Raw genomic sequence first — 20768 nt, forward strand, 5'->3', positions numbered from 1 at the left:
AGTTTCCAGGGGCCATAAAGCTAAGAGGCCAGAGGGTTGGGTTGACTGGAGTCCTCCAGGCTATAGGGGCTAGGATGACTTGGCTAGAGAAGCCCATTTTTTCATGTCCAGTAGGCTATTCCCCTATGTCTCAGTGACACTGTCCAAAGAGGGTTCCAAAGAGGATGGATCTAGACTGTTCTCAGCGGTACCAGATGACAGAACAAGGAGCAATGGTCTTAAGTTGCACGGGGGGAGATTTAGGTTGGATATTAGGGGAAAAAATTTCCCTAGGAGGGTGGTGAAGCACTGGAATGAGTTACCTAGGGAGGTGGTGGACTCCTTCCTTAGAGATTTTTAAGGTCAGGCTTGACAAAGCCCTGGCTGGGATGATTTAGTTGGGGATTGGTCCTGCTCTGAGCAGGGGGTTGGACTAGATGACCTCCTGAGGTCCCTTCCCACCCTGATATTCTATGACCCGGGATCCACAGAGTCCTCCTGGACCACAGAGGACAGTGGAAAACAAGCTGAACAATCCCTAGGGTAATGAGATTGGCTTCTCTGCCTCTCTCTCTCACTGCTCTCTGTGGTTTGACCAGGGGCGGCTCCAGGCACCAGCACACCAAGCACGTGCCTGGGGCGGCAAGCTATGGGGGGACGCTCTGCCGGTCGCCGCGAGGGCGGTAGGCAGTCTGCCTTCGGCGGCATGCCTTTGGAAGGTCTGCTGCTCCCACGGCTTCGGCAGACCTCACGCAGGCGTGCCACCGAATCCGTGGGACCGGGGACCTCCCACAGGCAAGCCGCCGAAGGCAGCCTGCCTGCCGTGCTTGGGGCGGCAAAATACCTAGAGCCACCCCTGGGTTTGACCCTGCACAGAGTTGAGACCAGAAGCAGCCTCCAGGGTCACAGTGATGGCATGATAGAAAGTCCACAGGGAGAGGTCAAAGAGACAAGGGTGTGTGAGGCTAGAGAGGCTGATCTCAGGGTCCCCGGTGGGCTATTCCCCGCTCCCTTGTGTGTCTCAGCGACACAGTCTGAGCCGGGATCCCTGCCCCACCCAGAGCCAGCGTCGGATTCTCTCCCTAGGGATGGAGCCTGGCGGGAAAGTGAAGATCGGGGCCTCGTCAGCAGCATTTATAAATTTCACCTGCCCCCAGTTACAGTCCAGATAAACCCGGATCCTCCTGGGGACCTGGCTCAGGGGCAAGGGGGTTTCAGGGGAGGTGAGAGCCCGGAACTGATCCCTGCACCGCTGCACAGCCCAGATCCCCCCCTCAGGGTTGAGGCTGATCCATCCCTTCCTCCTCACAGAGACTTTTGCCACCCCCACAGCCCAGTATCCCCCACGCCCCACATCCACCTCCCAGCAATGTCTCCCTGAGGTGAATCCCTCCCAGCCCAGCACACAGAAACAATAGTCAAATCTTTCAGGGTTGTTGGGCAGTTGCTGCGGTGTTTCTCCCCATCTCACACTTTTTCGATCCTCAGACAGGACAAGTTGGGGATGAGCCGTGTCTGGATCCAGAGTCACATTCGCTGGAGAGAGAGATTGAGAATCAGAGTGTTAGGGGCAGAGCTCAGCCCTGGGGGAGGCTGGGACCATTTCTCACACCCCCCGGCAGTCCTGTTCTGGGCACCTGAACAGAGATGTTACTGCAGTTCCTCACTCTGTTTCTCATTTGCTTGCAGAAGCTTCAGCTCCCTTCTCCCTCTGCTGGGGCTGCTCATTTCCCAGCAGCAGAGACACAGCCAGGAAGGTGTCAGAAGCTTTTGGTGAGGAGGGAACAGAGGAGGCAGGTACCAGCTTTAAATCCCCGAGAGAAGCTCCCTCTCCTAATGAAGCCTCCACTTCCAGGCCAGGGAACAGAGAGGAAGGTGCAGTGTGGGGGAAGAGCTGCATAAGACCAGAATGTAGGAAGTGGTATTTGTTACATCCTTGGAGGCAGCCAGTTTAGGAAGAAATCACTTGAGGCCAGAGAGCAGACAGCTAATAAAGCTACCATTTATTTACAGACAAGGGGCTCACCTGACCAGCTCAAGCTGGCTGGGCTATCCCCTAATAATCTAACTCAGTTGCCATAGGAACAAAATCCATGACAACCAAATACACAAAATATTCCTCCCCCCCCAATAAGAACATCCCCTAAATAAAACATACACTAGACTAGAGAAGGGGGGTAGACTACCTCCATTTCCAGCTAAACCCTGGGGATTATTTTGCCCCATAACTGAGGGTTCACCCTAGTTAAAGATCCAGCCGATGAGGATCTTCTGTCTCTAGGTGGATTACGGTGAAATTCTGGTGTTGTTGCACCCGAAAGTACCATGGGCTCAGGCCTGACAATGGGCTCAGGGTTTGCGGCATGAACGGGTGAGGCGGTGGTATCAGCTCGAGCTGGGCAAAGGGGTATCTCAGCCACCAGCAGTAATGGAGGAGAAGTCAGAAACAGGTGATTCTTGATTCACTGTCTCATCAGAAGAGGTGAAGTCAGACCACTCAACTGCAGATGTGTCCTGAGGACTGGCATGACCTGGCAACAGCTGACCTACATGTCGCTGCCAGGTAAGATTCTCTGCAGTCTGGACTGTGTAGGAAACAGGTCCTGTTTGAGTGATGATCGTGGCAGGGACCCATTTAGCTCTAGTAGCAACAGTATCGATAAAGCCCCTATAATCACAATATCAACACAGCTCTTGCGACTTTTCATCACATGCATCTGTAAAATGCTGACGCAGATCAATCTTACTGAACTTTTGTCCCCTAGCCAGGCCTGTAGAAGGTCATCGATCGGCGAACGTGTTTATTGCTCTGCCACACAACACTGGTGACAGCTGACCTTAAAATCACCACAATCCAGAGAGAGCCATCTTTCTTCACTATTGAATGATAGGATGCCCTATGGCTATGGGTAACTGGTATTCGGACTCCACTGTGACCAAGCGCTCCACGTCTGCTTCAACTTTTCCTGATGGCATTGTACAGTTCTGGCGTAGATATTGGTGACTCTCAGTTAATGATTCAAGTGTCACAGTGATTCCCTTCATACTCCCAGATTCCCTCCCAAAAACACAGCAATTTCCTTATGTAGGGGTAGACTGTTTCTTTCTTTATCATCGTGGTTGTGGTTTGTGCACTTCGTTCGCCCAGTTCAACTGAATCTTGCCCAACCAAGACCTAGCCCGGATTATAGTGTGCGGTGGCGGGTAGTTACTCTCACCACAAACAGGGCGAATTAGCGTACGCGTGGTCCATTGTAGCGCTCCACCTTGTTGAACATCATAAATAGGTGGCCCAGACAGTGGCACAGTGCTTTCTCCCGTATACCGTCTTCAGGAACAGTTTTTATTCCTTAAGCAGAAGATGCTGTAGCTTTTCTTTATACCAGTCTCGGATACCAGCGAGTATGGCTGCACGGTGCCAGTTCCAGTGATAGATTTGCTGTCCAACAACAGTTACCCAAGTATTCATGGAGCCTACTGCCAAGACAAAACTGCAGGCCCCTCTATGATGAGGTCACCTGATCATCTGGCGCTCTAGGTACTGCGGTTTCCCCTGTTTGTCGGCAGACCACAGGCCTCTTTTTCTTTTGTTTACGAGCCACACCTCAATGTGTTCCCTTTTGCCCCAGTGTCGACACACCAGGTCCTTACACCAGCATTCTGATGCCTGGTGACGCCGACTTACCCACAGTGAACATTCCTGACTCTGCGCACATTCTCTACTGTCAAAGTTAGAAAATTCCTTTGGGCACTATCTTGATGTTTGACTGCAAAGGCAACCTTGAGAGGCCATCATCTGCGATTGGCCATGCAGAGTAGATTCCGATATTGATTTCATATGTGTGTGCTGAAAGTACAATGCCCACCATTGCATACAACTAGCAGCTAATGAGGGGAATGCCTGTGTGTAGGGTTTCCAAAAATTGACATCACGAAGGTCGATGGTCTGTGAGAAGAGTAAACTTCTGCCAAAACAGGTTACTGATGAAACTTCCGAATTCCAAAAACAATTCCTAATGCCTCACGTTCGATTTGGCGTAGTTAGTTTTGGCTTTGCTTAGAGTTGCGTGAAGCAAAAGCAATTGTCTCTCTTCTCCGAGGCATAATGTGTGACAACGACTGCTCCCACTCCAAATAAGGGGAGGGCATCGCAGGCCAATTGTAGGGGTAAGGATGGATCAAAAGTGCATTAGAAACTTCAGAATTTAGCAATGCATCTTTAGCTTTGTTAAATGCAAACATCACAGGCTTCAGTCCACTTCATGGCCTATTGTTCGTGCACAAGGAGCTCATGAAGTGATTTTAGCAGTGTGGCTAACTGTGAGATGAACTTTTCTTTTAAATAGTTCAGTAGTCCTAGAGAAACGAGTGCAGCTGGCTTACACTTTCGAGGTGGGGGAGCCTCCACAATAGCTTGTTAACTTTTGCAGGGGACTTATGAAGACCTGCAGCATCAATGATGTGTCCCAAATATTCAACAGAGGGCTTGAAGAAATTCCTACACTTGTCTGTTGCGAACTCGGTAGGCCATACTGTTCCAGTCTTTGTAGGGGTAGCCTCTAAATTCTTTAAGTGATCCTCTTCATTCCTTCCAGCTTGTGACCAGGATATCACCCAGATGCAGCACGAACTCGCTGACAAGCCACACAAGATCTGGTCCATAGCCTCTTGAACATGGACGGGAGCAGACGTTATTCCGTAAGAGGTAGCAACAGTATCGATAAAGCCCCTTATAAGTCACAATATCAACAGCTCTTGGGACTTTTCATCGACATGCATCTGTAAATATGCTTGACTCAGATCAATCTTACTGAACTTTTGTCCCCCTAGCCAGGCTGTGAAGAAGGTCATCGATGCGGCGAGCGGGTATTGCTCTGCACACAACACTGGGTTGACAGTGACCTTTAAAATCACCACAATCCAGAGAGAGCCATCTTTCTTCACTATTGGAATGATAGGAGTGGCCCATGGGCTATGGGTAACTGGTTATTAGGACTCCACTGGTGACCAAGGCGCTCCAGGTCTGCTTCAACTTTTGGCCTGATGGCATATTGATGTACAGTTCTGGCTTTCAGATACTTTTTGGTGGAACTCTCAGGTTTAATGTTCAATGTCACAGTGATTCCCTTCATACTTCCCAGATCCCTCCAAAAAACAGCAGCAAGTTTCCTTAGTGTAGGGGTTAGACTGGTTTCTTCTTTTAGTCATCCGGTGCACTTCTGCCCAGTTCAACTGAATCTCCAAGCCAGACCTACCCATTAAGGCTGTGGTAGTTACTCTCACCACAAACAGTGGCAATGTAGCAGCCTGTCCATTGAGCTCCACCTTAACATCAAAATAGTGCCCAACATGGGCACAGCTTCTCCCGTATACGTCTTCAGAACAGTTTTTATTCCCTTAAGCAGAAGATGCTGTAGCTTTTTCTTTATACACAGTCTCGGATACCAGCGAGATGGCTGCACCGGTGTCCAGTTCCATGTGTAATAGATTTGCTGGTCCAACAACAGGGCTTACCCAAGTATTCATGTGAGCCTACTGCCAAAGACAAAACATGCAGTGGCACTTCCTCTGTGATGACTTTAAGGTGTCACCTTTGTCATCCTGGGTCTGCTCTAGGGTATGCAGGGTTCCCCTGTTTTGTCGGCCAGACCACAGGCCTCTTTTTCTTTTGTTTACAGGCACACTCAATGTGTCCCTTTTTGCCCCAGTGTCGACACACCAGGTCCTTACAACCCAGCATTCTGATGCCTGGTGACCTCGGCTTACCACAGTGGTAACATTCCTGACTCTGCACAGTTTTGTGGGTAGGTTCTTGGGACACTTTTTGCACCCTAGGGGATGCACCGATGTATTGCGCCTCCCTTGTAGCCAGTTCCATGGAGACAGCAATATCAACAACCTTCTGCAATGTAAGCTGAGCCTCTGTCAGTAGGCGCTTCCGTATAGCTTCACTGTAGAGGCCACACACTAACCTGTCATGCAGGGCATCATTTAACATCTCCTTAAATTCACAGTGTTCTGCTAGCTTTTTTAAATTGTTACAAATTGTACAACTGTTTCATCTTCTTTTTGGTTTCTTTTGTGGAACCGATATCGTTCAGCAATTACCAGTGGTTTGGGGGAAAAATAGGACCCCAGGATTTCCACAATGTCACTGTAAGATTTAGTCTCAGGCTTAACAGGGTGTTGTAAGCTGCGTAGCAGGGAGTAGGTTTTAGCCCCTGCAATACTTAAGAATATTGGCATCTTCTTCACTTCTGTAGTGTCATTTGCATTAACAAAAAACTCAAAACGCTCAGTATACACAGGTCACTGCACTATATTCTCCTCAAAAGTTTCCAGTGGCCCGGTCAGAGTAGCCATGATTTTAGTTTCACTTTCACAGTCAGTGCAAACAAGCAGTTTTTGTTTGTTTTATTTGTTCTTTCCCTTGACTTCTACTTCCTTCTGTTGCTGGGGCAGCACAGGTATCCCATCCTCATCGCCCCTTGTTATATCCTTGGGGGCAGCCGGTTTAGGAAGAAATCACTTGAGGCCAGATAGCAGACAGCTAACAAAGCTACCATTTATTTACAGACAAGGAGCTCACCTGACTAGCTCAAGCTGGCTCAGCTATCCCCTAATAATCTAACTCAGTTGCCATAAGAACAAAAACCATGACAACCAAATACACAACAGCATTGGATGAGGTAGCTCCATCATTAGCCCAGAGAGAAGGGAGAAGCTGCCAGCATCAGAGGGGGAGCGTCTTCCCAACCCAGGAAGCAGGGATCAACTCCAATGGGAGAGCCCAGTCCTGCCCAGAGGAAAGGCAGGATGTTGGAGAAGAGCGATGGGGAGTCTCTGGGTAAAGCAGAGGGGTGTGTTAGCTGACCTCAGGGGAGAGAACTGTGTTCGGGTGCTGCTCAGTGAGAATGAATGGGCATGAACGCAGCATCAGCTCATCAGTGGGCCTGAACGCAGCACTAAGTTTGTTGTTAGGAGTGTTTGTCTTCAGTTTGGGATCTCCCCAGGAGTGCTGGAAGCTTGAGAGATGTTCAGCGGGGGACACAAAGTCCTGCTGCCTGTGGCCTCACCCCCTCCATGGCCACGCCCTACTTCTACTCTTCCTGCTGAAGCCCTGCCCCCTGCCCAGGCTGAGAACCTTGGCCCCTGTGGAGTGCCCCTGACCCTCCAACTGGCCGGGGTAGAGGTCTGGGGGCACAGAGACCAGCCCCACTCTCCAGAGTGTGCCACCCAGGGCAGGTAAAGGATCCAGGGCTCCGCAGTGCAGCTGCCTGGGTGGCAGCCAGGCTCTAGTTTTTGGCCTGACCAGGAGGCAGGGCCTCAGGGGAAGAGGAGCAGGGGTGGGACAACTGAGAGGGGCCAGGACAAGGAAGAGTCTGGAGCTGTGGGCAGGGGAGACCTGATCAGCTGCCCCAATATGAAGGACAGCCACTGCCTGCGATGCGCCATGCCTGCCCAAGGCTTGAGGTTTGGGGGGGGGTAACTTGGACCCTGCCACCAAACTATGCCCATGTTAAAAAGTGGGGGGGGGGCATGGCCCCCTGGTCCACCTTGTTCCTGTGCCACTGGATCTCCTCACTGTTTATTGGGTTATTTTTAGGGCTGTGTGTGTCATGGCCACTGTCAATTTGGTTGGTAACTTTAGCTACAATGTCATGAAGATGTTTTCACTGGAATTTTCTCATAATTTAAAAACAATCTCCACCTGCAAACTCACCCAGTCTGTGGGCTCCTAGGGATTCCCCTCTTTTTGTCTCCAGTGCAGATGGCAGAGCGTCTGGAGAGGGAAAGGATAGAAGAGATGAGATTTCAGGCTCTCATATCGATAACGACATCCTCACTCTGAACTCCTAGAGCTGTGTTTTAATTATGACAGAGAAACAAACTGAGACACATTCAGGTATTTAATATAACAAGGTCTAAAACCTTCTATTTCCTCTCTCATTCAGGCATCTCCCTGCAATGGAATCAACATGATCATCCAAGAAGCCTCACAACCATCCCAGGACACACAATCTGTCAGTGAGATTAATTTTTTCTGTCCCCATCCCCTCCCATCCTTCAGACTCCAGTTGGTTTGTCTCAGTCACTTACTGCCTTTTGTCATAACCTACACCCAGATCATGCAAAGACTTTGGCATAAAAGTAACTTTACCCACTTGGGTCCCTTTGACACTAACAGTGTCTGCAGGGGCCGGTGCAGACCTTGGCACAGGCGGAGGAAGTTCTGAAGCCAGCCAGAGTTACATCCCTATGACAATGGCCCCCAGGTGTCTTGGCCACTGTGCAGAGTGTCAGAGGCCCAGCTTTACATTGCCCACCTCCCTCTATTCTTCATCCACCCCCTCCCTCTTCCACCCACCCTCACCACCCCAACTCCACTCCCAGCCCTCTCAGGAACACGCCTTGTGCCTGCAGCTGCTGGAGAGGAGGCACAAGAGGCTCCTGTGCTGGAGGGATCTCTCACTGTGGAGGAGGAGCTCACTTCTTCCCTACAGCCCATTTGGGCCAGACTAGCTGCTGTATGGATCCCAAGCGCAGTGATGGGCTGGGTCCAGCTTTTGGACAGACCAAGATTGAGTGTTTATATTGACTGACTTAGCTTTGGCCTGGACTCTGCTCAGCAGTTTGCTGGACATAAGGGAAATGTTGCCTTAAGTGACAGTGTTATTAAGTGATGTGTTCATAAGTTGCTATGTGGGACAAAGAGATGTTTTGACCACACGATGTACTTAAAGACAACAGACACCCAAAATGTACTGCCAAGGAGAAGTTAGCAAAGTCTACAACATCTATGGAGAGAAGAGAATAGAGACATGAAAATAGCTTTGACAGCAAAAGTCCTACCTTTAAAAAACTCATGCATATGTAGTGTATGAGTTATAAAAGGTACTTAATATTCATAACACTCAAAGGTGATTGGAAAAGAAAATACAGTTACTTTTTCCATAACTGGTGTTCTTCAAGATGTGTTGCTCATGTCCATTCCACAGTTGGTGTATGTGCTCGCCACATGCATTGGTGCCGGAAGTTTTTCCCCTAGCTGTACCCATAGGGGAGCACCGCTAGCGACCCCTGGAGTGGCACCTCCATGACGCGGTATAAGGGGCACTGTGCGCTCCCCTCACCCTTGGTTCCTTCTTGCCAGAAAACTCCGACAGTGGGGAAAGAGGGGGGGATGTGGAATGGACATGAGCAACACATCTTGAAAAACACCAGTTACAGAAAAGGTAACTGTCTTTTCTTCTTTGAGTGATTGCTCATGTGCATTCCACTGTAGGTGATTCCCAAGCTATACCTGTTGGAGGTGGGTAGGACTTCACACATACTTGGGATGGAGCACTGCCCTGAGAAACCCGGCATCCTCCCTGGTCTGGGAGATGATCGCATAATGCGAAGTGAACTTATGGACCAATGACCATGTTGCAGCTCTACAAATGTCCTGAGTAGGGTCCTGAGTTAGAAAGGTGTCTGACAAGGCTTATGCCCTTGTCGAGTGTGCTCTCACAATTGGTGGCGGGGGGACTCCTGCGAGGTTGTAACAAGTATGGGTACACAAAGTGATCCAGCTGGAGAGCTGCTAAGTGGAGATCAGTTGACCCTTCATTTGTTCAGCCGTGGTGATAAACAACTGTGTAGATTTCCTGAATGGTTTTGTCCATTCCAGGTAAAAAGCCAGGGCCTGTGTAGGGGACCGCGAAAGACTGTGTCACAGCCTAGCTAGGGTATTTCCGCTTTCTCGGAGGCCTTGTGAAAAGCCCCTGCTTGCTAAGTGGCTGGTCATTGTAGGACACGACATGCCAGTTATAACTTGCTTTTAACTGGTTGAAACCAGTTTGTATGGCCTTAGGCCAAAGGGCGGACATAGCCTGTGGGAAGTCCCTTCTTGCATATGTATGAGTTGCTTTGTATTGTGTATATATAGCTGTATGCTCCCGGTCCCGCCTTTGGACTCCGACCCAGGCCGAGCTGAGTTTCGGTGCTGGGTTCCCCGCCTCCGTGACAGCAACGCCCGGAATCCCCATTGCGGATGTGTCACTTTACCTTCATTAAAGCCAATAACTCACGGTGTGTGGGGGCCTCGTTCTTGCAGAGCACTCTGGGTGGGCCTGTAGCCTCCCACGAATGTCACAGCCTGTCTCACATCTAGCATGTGGAGATGGTGCTCCTCACTAAACACATGAGGCTTGGGACAGAGGACCGGAAGGAAGATATCCGGCTCATATGATAGGCTGAGACCACTTTGGGGAGGAATGAAGGGTGTGGGTGGAGCTGGACCTTATCTTTATGAAAAAACATATATGGGTGTTTGGAAGTCAGGCCCGAAGTCTGATACTCTCCTAGCCAAAGTGATTATCATATGAGAGGCTACTTTCTATGCAGGAGGAGGGGGTGAGGGCTGCAGGCTCTGGGGCAGGGGTGAGGGGTCCAGGGTCTGAGACAGAGTTTGGGTGCAGGCTCTGGGGTGGAGCAGGGGGTGCAGCCTCTGGAAGGGAGTTTGGGGGCAGGAGAGGATGTGTGGGAAGGGAGTGGGGGTGCAGGCTCTGGGAGGGAGTTTGGGTGCAGGCTATAGGCTGATGCCAGAGGAGGGGGTGAGGGGTGCAGACTTTGAGACGAAGTTTGGGTTCAGGCTCTGGGTGGGGTGGCGGGCGGGCTCTGGGAGGGAGTTTGTGGGTGGGAGGGGAAATGTGGGAAGAGGGTAGGGGGTGCAGGCTCTGGAAGGAAGTGGGGAGTGCTGTACTTATCTGGTGCTCCTAGTCAGGGTGGCCTGGGGGGGGTCTCTGTTTGCTGCTGCCCCCAGGCTTCACCCCTGCAGTTTCCTATTGGCCACAGGAGTACTTGGGGCAGGGGCAGCACGCGGAGACACAGCCCCACCCACTCCTGCCCAGGGGCCACAGGGAGGGGCAGGCAGCCACAAGGAGCAAGCAGGCAAGAAGCCACTCAGCCCCACTGCGCTGCCGGTGATGGGTGGGGGCCCTGGACCATTTTAAATTGCCTTGGGGATGTGCAGGGGGAGTGCTCAGGGGCAGCAGGTGGGGCCGTGGGAGAGACATGACCTGAAACATTGCTGGAGCTGGGCCCTGGGCCAGGAATATTCCTGGTGCCCAGGCACCATGGGCCCATATAACTTGCCGCCTATGTGTGTGACCTTGCAAAGGTGGGTGGAAAGCCGATATGGTTGCCAGGTGCACTTTGACAAATGAGGGTCCTAAACGCTGGGCTCTGAGATGAAAGAGGTAATCTAGTATTAGCTGGAGGGGAGCAGCCACTGGTGAGATGTCACAATCAGCGACCCATTGAGAGAACTTTGACCATTTTGCCAGATAAGCCTGATGTGTGGAGGGCCTCCAGCTTTCCAGGAAGACTTGCTGGACACTCTCCGAACAGCTCCTTTCCTCTTGGTCTAACCACTGCGCAGCCATGCCATAAAGTGGAGGGCTGCAAGGTTGGGGTGGATGAGGTGACCTTGGTCCTGAGAGAGAAGGTTTGGGCAGTGCGGCAGCAGCCACAGGTGAGGCAACGGACAGGTCTGTCAGAGTCCTGTACCAGTGTTGTCTGGGTCATGCTGGGGCAATCATGAGGATGTGAGCCTTGTCCGTCTTGATTTTTTGCAGGACTTTGCTGATCAAGGGAATTGGAGGAAAGGCATATAGCACCTGGCCCAACCAGGATAGAAGGAAGGCGTCGGAGATCAAGACCTGGCCCAGGCTCCTCCTGGAGCAAAACTGGGGACACCTGCGGTTCCCCACGTTTGGAAGATCATGTGCGCCACCTCTGGATGCAGTGGCCACTTGTGCTAGGAGGAGAAGTCCCTGCTCAGGCGATCTGCTCAAGAGTTCCAGATGCCAAGTAAGTTGCAGACTTCCAAGTTGATATTGTGGGTGATGCAGAAATCCCACAGCAAGAGGGCTTCCTGGCAGAGGACTGTAGAGCAGGCTCCATCTCGCCTGTTGATGTAGAATACTGAGGCCATGTTGTCCATGAGAACTCTGACTACCCTGCCTGCAAGGCATAAGTGAAAAGCCATGCAGGCCAGATGGACTGCTCAGAGTTCTTTGATGTTTATGTGTAGGCCCAGTTCCTGCACAGACCACAAGTCTTGGGTCTGGAGGTCTCTGACATGGGCTTCTCGCCCCAATTCCAATGCATTGGACACCAATTCTGTGGTGGGGGAGTGGCATGTTGGAGCATGTTCTCTGGGGTGGTCCACCAAAGGAAGGAGGTGAGTACGGTCTTGGGTACGGTTTTGAACCCGTCCGGTGGAAGGGAAGCTCTGGCCGATGTTGCATCAAGAATCGCGCCTATTCGTTGTATCGGTACCAACGTAGATTTGATGTTGTTTACTGACAGTCCCAGTGTGGTGCGCATGGACAGCAGGAGCGTTACGTGATCCTGTACCTGCGACCTGGAGCTGCCTTTGACCAACCAGTTGTCGAGATAGGGGAAGATCTGGACCCCCCGATGTCTGAGGTAGGCTGCCACCACAGACATACACTTTGTGAAGACTCTGGGTGCTGTTGAGAGGCCAAATGGGAGGACGGTGAACTGGTAGTGTTCCTGTCCTACCGTGAAGTGGAGGAAACATCTGTGTCCCTCGAATATATGAATGTGAAAGTACGCATCTTGGAGATCGAGGGCAGCGTACCAGTCTCTGGGATCCAGGGAGAGAATGATGGAGGCCAGGGAGATCATGCAAAACTTGAATTTTACCATGTAATTGTTTAGTCCTCACAGGTCCAGGATGGGCCTGATGTCCCCTTTGGCCTTCAGGATAAGGAAATAGCAGGAGTAGTAACCTTTGTTCCTGAGCTCTGCAGGCACCATCTCCATCGCTTCTAGGTGAAGGAGCTGCCTCACCTCCTGCTCAAGAAGACTCTAGTGAGAGGGGTCCCTCATGAGGAATGGGGAGGGATGGTGGGAGGTGAAGTAGAAAGAAATTGGAGGGTATAGCCCTGGAAGATGGTGCTGAGGACCCAGCGGTCTGAGGTCAGCCGTGACCTTTCCGGGAGGAATGTGTAGAGACAGTTGGAGAAGGGTAGGATGAGTGAATCCCTGGTGTAGACTGGTAAGTCGTCCCCGGGCATCCCATCAAAATGTGCGTTTACCTGTCTGCTTGCTTTTAGATGGGCCAGGTTGTGGGGTGGAATGAGACTGCTGCTGTGAATGCTTGTTATAGGTTCTAGATTTCCTGTAAGAAGGTTCATGTCCAGAGTGGGTGGCTTGGCTGGGGGCTTAAACTTGGTCCTGGCTGGGGCCGGGACATAAAGGTCAAGAATCTTTAAGGTCATGTGAGAGTCCTTCAGACCGTGTAATTTTACATCCATTTGCTCTGCGAATAGGGCCTTGCCATCAAAGGGGAGGTCCTGCAGGGATTTCTGTGCCTCATTTGACAGCCCGGACAAGAGGAGCCACAATGCCCTCTGCACGGACACCGCAGAAGCCATGGTTCTTGCTGCCATGTCTGCCACGTCCATGGCTGCCTGAAGGACTGCTCTGGCAGCAGCAGTGCCCTCCTCCACCAGGGCCTTACACTCCTTCCTATCATGTTCCTGGAGAGAGTCCGTAAACTTAGGCATTGACCACCACAAGTTAAAATCATATCTGCCCAGCAGGGCTTGGTGGTTTGAAGCATCATCTAATAATGAACCAATTGGCCAGAACCATTCTCATCCCTCAATCTCAGAGGCTTATCCCAATTCCCTGCCCACACACAACTCGACGCCACCCCAGATTCCTTCTCGGTACCTTTGAACTGCCTCACAGTCTCCATTAGAGCAACAGTTTTCTGGGAGAAATCACTGAGCCTTTTTTCCAGCCCAGGAGAAATCTTCACTGGCTGCTGGAACTTCCCCTTCTCACACCTGGAGAGAAAAAAATTCACATGGTTCTATTTCATTTAGTGACGCAATATAAGTTGTTGCTAGTAAGTCGCTGTTCTAAGAGGCCTAGAGTTAGAACTCCTCTACTTCTCCCAGCCTTAGTGTAAGTGCAATGGAAGCCATGGCCGTGCAACCTTCCCCTCAAAGGACTAGCTCTGGGGATAAAAGGGGACTTGAGTCTCTATAGCAAGTTCACTCCTTGGCCTCCATGCTCTGAGGGACAGGAGGTTTCCTTGTTAAGTGTTGTAGAAATCTGTCAACAAGGAACTAGACTGAGTCCCCCCCTCCCCAGCTCATTCCACACAGGTCTCCAAACAGTCCTCAGATGGGAAAGACTCTTGACCACTGCTGGCCTGGGCTAAATGGTGACCAGGGCCCCAGCAGTGACAGGCCCATATTCCATCCCCACAATCCTAAGGCAGCTCGTCCCCGAGGGATATGACATCTCTTGGAAATACTGGAGGTCAGTTTTTCCCACTGAATGGAGAATTCCAGAGTCTTCTATAAAAGGGTGAGAACGTCATGATGAAATTGATCAGAGAGATTCGTATCCAACATGTGACCTTCCCCACACATTTTGCTGTAGAGCCCTAGGGAGATGTGACACTAATAGCACCAACAAGCTCTTTCCCACTGTTGTGAAGTGTGAGGGGGAGTGAGAGAGAGACACATACCTGCTCAAGGTGCTTCTGACATCCTAGAGAAGAGAGAAGGAGAAAGAATTTCAGTCTCACCTGACACATACTTAATTTTCCAAGAAAGTGATTTTGAAATATGGTGAAGAGAGGCCCTACCCTGACCACATTGCCATATATTCACTGAAGTAATGGGGCTTTTTGTCTCTCTTAATATCTCTGTGTCTGTGACTCTGCAATGACCAATAATCATTCACATTTCGGGAATGCACACACTGAGTTACACTGTGATCTCTGATTGCTGGATTCCGTGCCCATATTTTAGAATCTGTCCTGTCCCTGTGGTGGAATTTGCAGCATTTCTAACAAAGTCTCACCTGCAGAAATTCACTCGCTGGCTTCTTATACTTCCCCTCCAGGTCACTGATCAACTTGCTGAGACAGGAAATCTCCTCAGAGAGTTTGGTGATATTTTCCTTCTGTATCTTCACAATCACCTCTTCTAGCTTTTCCAGCTGGGCCAGCAGAAGTCGCTCTTGTTCCTCCAGGAACTGCCGCAGTTGCTGAAATTCAGACACAGTTTTCTGTCTCTCCTTTTCTATGTGTTTCTGTAAAGCAACAAGGAGAGGGCTGGTCAGGGACATGGCAGCAGGCTGGGGTCCTTCCATCAAGTGCTGAGTGTGCAGAGGGGAGAATTTCTTTGCAAACCCTAAAATTTCTGACACTTGACTCTCCCCTGTGGTCACTTGGGAGAGGATTCTCTCTCATCTTTTTCATTTCTCAACAGTGTGTCTGAAAAAGGATGTTTCCATGACTGATGTGGGTAGGGCATTGTGTTATCAATGGCCTCTGAGCATGGAGACCCAGAGCAGCAGGAGGCAGGATTCCGCATTACACTGACAGAAGTTCCAAGGGAAAAAAGGAATCAAAGAATTCACCAACGCAAGAAATGATGCAGACACAGGGAAAGTCACAGGGGCTAGAAATTAACTCATTCACTGAGACGAAAGCTAAGATTCTGCACATGAACCTAACACAGGAAATCTAGCATCGTGGAGAAACACACACAAATCCACGTTCACCAAGGCCACACAGGAGTCTTCTTCCAAACAGACCTCCCACTGCCAGTCTCTGCCAGTTAGTAGCAACAGGTTCACCTACCAGATACTTCCAGTTTTCCTTCTCTCCAGTCTCTTTTAATCCCAGCAGCTTTACTCTCTCTTTTCTCAGAGTCTTCAAATGGTCCTGGATTTTTCCCTGTAGAAACAGAGATGATTTGGGAAGTTTTATTCTGAGGGCTGAGAGGCATGTATAAGGGGATGTTTTTCCACCCAAACCCCAGGTGAATGTTGGTCCTAATCGCTTGATGATACTAGGGGCACTAAAGAAATTAAACCTAACAATGAAGACTGGCAGTGTGTCATATTCAGGCTTATTACCAGTTCAGATTCAGTATTTTTAGTAATTAGAGAGAGACCTCCATTATTCAAGCTTGATTGGTCTTTATTAATTAATTATTAGTGTGACGGGTTCGGTCACAGAAACCTCTTTGGGAACTGCCACCTGATGTGCTGGGACTACCTCTGAGCCTGTTTTCCCTGCCAGCTTGGGACTTCAGTGCCTTGTCTGGTTGTGCCAGACACACTAGCCTGCTACAAACAGAGACCCAGGTCTAAACCACGTCCCCCAAAAGCTGCAGGCTTAACTGAAAACAGCTTAAGAAGTGCTCCTGTCTCCAACACCCAGATACCCAGTGTTACGATATACATATTCAGGCCTGTCTGTAAAGGCCTATACTTTAAGAATTAGGTATAAATGTATCATTTAGCTAGTTATAGAGGTATAAAAGAAAGAATCTGTGTAAGGGCCTTCTCTCACTGTGACAGTCTGAGGCCTTGGCTACACTTGAGAGTTGCAGTACTGGTGGTGGCTTTACAGCACTGTAACTCACTCCCCGTCCACACTGGCAAGGCACATACAGCGCTTTATCTCCCTGGCTACAGCGCTGCTTGTACTCCACCTCCACGAGAGGAATAAAGAGTATAGTGCTGCTGCTGCAGCGCTGAGGTGCTAGTGTAAACAGGGAATAATCTTACTACACTGTAACTGACCTCCGGAACCTTCTCATAATCCTTTTAAGTAAAGCTAACTCACTTTGTTTTGTTGTGATGCCTCTGTTTGTTTCATTGTGAACTCTGGGCTCCGGGACCTACTTATCAAAAAAAACAAACACAGCTTCTGTTTGCTGTGAATGAGAAAAGGCAGGCAGGGGGCTCCCTTTGGAACGCCCACAGCTAGTGTTTGCTTGAAGAGAGGGGGAAGGAAGGGGCTTGAGGAGAGAAGCAGCGCAGCGGGTGGGAGGGGGGATCTGTTTCAGAGCGGCTGCTTATCTGGTCTGTGAGGAAAAAAACAGTTGCTGTTTGCTTTCAGTGAGTGAGAGAGCGGTGAGGAAGGGGGTTGGAACTTGCAAGGCAGCTGCTGACAGAGTGTCGGCTCCAAAAACCCACTCTCTCTCTCTCCCCCACTCTCCCTGTCACACTCCATCCCACCCCACCTTTTGAAAAGCACGTTGCAGCCACTTGAATGCTGGGATAGCTGCCCATAATGCACCGCTCCCAACAGCGCTGCAGATGCCACAAATGTGGCCACAACAGTACACTGGTAGCTGTCAGTGTGGCCAGACTGCAGCGTTTTCCCTACTCAGTTGTACAAAGACAGGTTTAACTCCCAGCGCTGTACAGCTGCAAGTGTAGCCATACCCTGAGTTCCTGTTCTTAAGCTAAGGCCTTTGGCTAAGCAGTGGGAGCAGCCACAAGCTGGGAAGTGAGCGGTCACATCCTCACATTCCAAACTAGTCACATTGAAATAAGGCAATCTGGGGCTGTTAGAAAGGTGATTTGATCTGTCACCTCCAGAGAAAGGGAAGAGCCTAGAAGATGTAACAGGAAATCTAGTCTGACAGTTCTCTTTGGTGAGAACTCGCTTATCGCTAGACATAGTTGGGAAACCCTTATGTCTGTATAGATGTAGTTGTGAAATCCTCACTTCTGTCTCGTTTTGTCATTATAGTTCCCACTTTACTGTTGTTTATTTGCATGGTCTCTGGCTGGTTCTGTGATTGTTTCTGTCTGCTGAATAATTAATTTTGCTGGGTGTAAACTAATTAAGGAGGTGGGATATAAGTGGTTAAAGAATTGTGTTACAACATGTTAGGCTTGGGTAGGTAAATTTCAGTAGAATGACTGGTTAAAGTAGAGCTAAGAATATTACTGCATAAATTAGGGGCAAACAGGAAGTAAGTTGGGATTCAAAAATAAGGAAAAAGGAATGTGGATTTAAACTTGCTGGAAGTTCACCCCAATAAACATTGAATTGTCTGCACCTTCAGACTTTTTGGGTATTGTTGCTCTCTGTTCATGGGAGAAGGATCAGGGAAGTGAGAGGGTGAAGGAATAAGCTCTCTAACATCAAGTTCCCAATGGGATCAAAACCCCAAATAAATCCGTTTTACTCTGTATAAAGCTTATACAGGGTAAACTCATAAATTGTTTGCCCTCTATAACACCGATAGAGAGATATGCACAGCTGTTTGCCCCCCCCAATAATTGTTCCAGTTTCTTTCAGGCATCTCTTTGGGGTGGAGAGGCCATCTCTTGAGCTAGCTGAAGACAAAAAGGAGGGGTTTCCCAAGGGCTTATATAGTCTCTCTCTTGTGGGTGGAAACCCCTCTCTCCCCCTGTGTAGAATTACAGCTACAAGATGTCACATGGGCAAGTCACATGTTCATGTATGACTCAGTTCTTTACAGGCCAACGCCATGGTCCAAATGCTAGTTTGAATGTTCCCAGGAAACCTCAAATGTGGATTGGCGTCTATCAAGATCCATTGTTAGCTAAGTACTCCCAATTACTTGAATAACCCCTTCACACTATGTTGACCAGATTTGCCTTAGATGCTTCCTACAGCAAACACTTTAAATACAAGCACAGAGCCAACGCCCATAACTTCAGATATAAAAATTACACATGCATACACATAGGATGAATACATTCAGGAGAACATAACCTTTACAAAGATATGTTACATGGCATATCTAGCATAAAACATATTCCATTTATGTCATATTTACATTCATAAGCATATTTCTATAAAGCATTATGGGGTGCAACGTCACAACTAGTACAGTACAGAACAGGAAATTGGGGTCACATGATGGTGAATCAATTGACATGGTTTTCAGAAGATTAACAAAGTGATAAAAATTCCAGAAACTACCAGGGCTGGAAATATGGGCTGGGATTCTCCAAGCAGCCCAACTCCCAATTGAATTCCAGCCTTGAAGCTCTGGGGATTGCACTGGTAGGATAGACCTGCTCTAAGCATTAGAGCCAAACCCCATTAGACAAGCTGATTTTTGGTAAGAACAGTCGGGGTTTGCCCTAGTGCTGTCTTGAATGCTTTTAGTAGAAATACCTTCTGAGTAGCTACTGCGACAGTCCGACTGCCTAGTAAAGGTCACAGAAGCAGTGGATTCTGGGAGATTTTAAAATGCTGCATTGTGGGACTAATGGAACCACTTTGGCTGGTCCTTGCCCACACACACAATAAAGCAGATGAATGACACTGCTCAGAATCGCCCAAAGGTTAGTTTTGCTGCAATCAAGCCTAATCCTAGTGGTATTTGGATTGAGCCTGCACTCTCTGGAGCCCTTTTGTGTATGGACTCAAAGTGATTGGGGTCCCACACAGTGGTTAGCCCAGTGATCATCTCTAGTGCAGGTCAGTATCTGAGTTTAACCCCTCATGGAGCAACACAGGAATTCAGAATCCCAGTGAGAAACCTCCTCTGCCTGCTGGGCTCCTCTGGGACCTTTATTAAGGCGTCTTTACCTCCTAATGGCTGCACTTCATCACTGCTCAGTGCTGCTGCTAGGATGGCACCATTGCCTAGTGGTTTGGGCACTGGATTAGGTCTTGGGATACCTGGGTTGTATTCCTAACTCTGTCACTGACCTGTCGCATGTCCTTGAATAAGTCACTGCCCTCTCTGCACCTCAGTTTCCCTTCACACCCTTTGTCTGTCTCGTTTAGTCTGCAACCTGCTCAGGGGCAGGATTGCTCTCCAGTGTGTTTTGTGCAGGGCACAGATCTCATTCCAGGGATGTAAGGGCTGCTGTCATCTAAATAAAAATAATTACTATGATACAAATCAGTAATAACCGCCACAGCTTGTAACTTCCCCTTCTCCAGCCTGAAAGCAGCACTCTCACAGCTCTTGTGATTTAAACCTCACTGATCACTAAACAGCTTCTATTTCATAAAAAGTTCCCTTATTTCCCCAGTGGAAGCTGGGTTCGACAAGGATTCAGCTTCTCAGATAAAAGTTTCCCAAGTCAAGTATCTTTAAAGACTTTTTGTTGTTGCTGCTGTTGTTGCCTTTCTTGCCACTCTGCCAGAGCTGCAGGTACATTTGTAACAGGCAACTTGTAGTGAAATTAACCTGTAATTAAAATCCAAAGTTATTGGCCATTAAACTTGAAAGCAATTCCCTACCTTGTACTCCTGGGCTGCTTCTTCCATGGGAACCACCTTGTGAGCTCTGTGAGTCGGGGATAGATAGCAAACCAGACAGATGGGGGTTTGGTCCTTTTCACAAAACAGTTTCAGAGCCTCCTGGTGTTCCTCGCACACTCTTTCTCCTGCTCCCTTTGCTGCCTGTAAATTCAGCTGTTTGGCTATTGCTACCATGTTTGCCAGCTGCCTGTTGGACCTGAGGTTTCCCTGTTCCACAGTTTCTCTGCATTGAGGGCAGGAGGCGGCTGTATCTGGTCTCTCCCAGCACTCCTTGATGCAATCTCGGCAGAAATTGTGCCCACAGTCTATAATCACTGGGTCCTTAAAATACTCCAGACAGATGGGACATGTAGCTTGTTCCTGCAGACTTTCCATGGGATTCTCTGCAGCCATGGCTGCCTCTGGACAGTGTAACAGGGTTAGTCTCACTTTTCTGAGCTCAGAAATATGCCCCACCTGCAACACAATTGGGTGTCACTGTGTTCCCCTTCCTGCAACTGACTCAGGCTGTTTGCTGAGCTGGGGCGAGCCCACTGATAACAAAGTGGCAACTGGTGCTAAGAGGGCAAAGGGGGGCAGGGGGAAGAATGGAGGGACCCTGGGGAGACACTTGGGGGCACCCAGCTTTAACAATTAAAATCTGGGGTGGAATGTGATCACACATGCCACCCTCCATGTGTCCCTATGGCTCCTT

General features: G+C 49.4%; 1 protein-coding gene across 1 annotated transcript; it reads right to left on the bottom strand.

Moving 5' to 3' along the window:
- Positions 1–1000: 1000 nt before the first annotated feature.
- On the bottom strand, positions 1001–20467 carry LOC116821117 (zinc finger protein RFP-like). The gene is made up of 7 exons (XM_032774031.1): positions 20054–20467; positions 15662–15757; positions 14878–15108; positions 14540–14562; positions 13732–13847; positions 7703–7762; positions 1001–1515 (listed from the first exon to the last, which is right to left on the bottom strand). The coding sequence occupies exons 1-7, from the start codon at positions 20465–20467 to the stop codon at positions 1001–1003; spliced, it is 1455 nt and encodes a 484-aa protein (XP_032629922.1).
- Positions 20468–20768: the final 301 nt, after the last annotated feature.

This window comes from Chelonoidis abingdonii, chromosome 12 (assembly GCF_003597395.2).
Source record: "Chelonoidis abingdonii isolate Lonesome George chromosome 12, CheloAbing_2.0, whole genome shotgun sequence".
NCBI lineage: Eukaryota > Metazoa > Chordata > Testudines > Testudinidae > Chelonoidis > Chelonoidis abingdonii.

Bases quoted from the DNA above. Each gene is read 5' to 3' on its own strand.
- LOC116821117 (XM_032774031.1), bottom strand. From the start codon at position 20,467: ATGGCTGCAGAGAATCCCATGGAAAGTCTGCAGGAACAAGCTACATGT. The intron at 13,848-14,539 runs GTATGTGTCTCT...TTTTCTCTCCAG, and splicing joins GTCAGAAGCACCTTGAGCAG to GTGTGAGAAGGGGAAGTTCC. The intron at 7,763-13,731 runs GTACCGAGAAGG...TTCCCTCTCCAG, and splicing joins GACTGTGAGGCAGTTCAAAG to ACGCTCTGCCATCTGCACTG.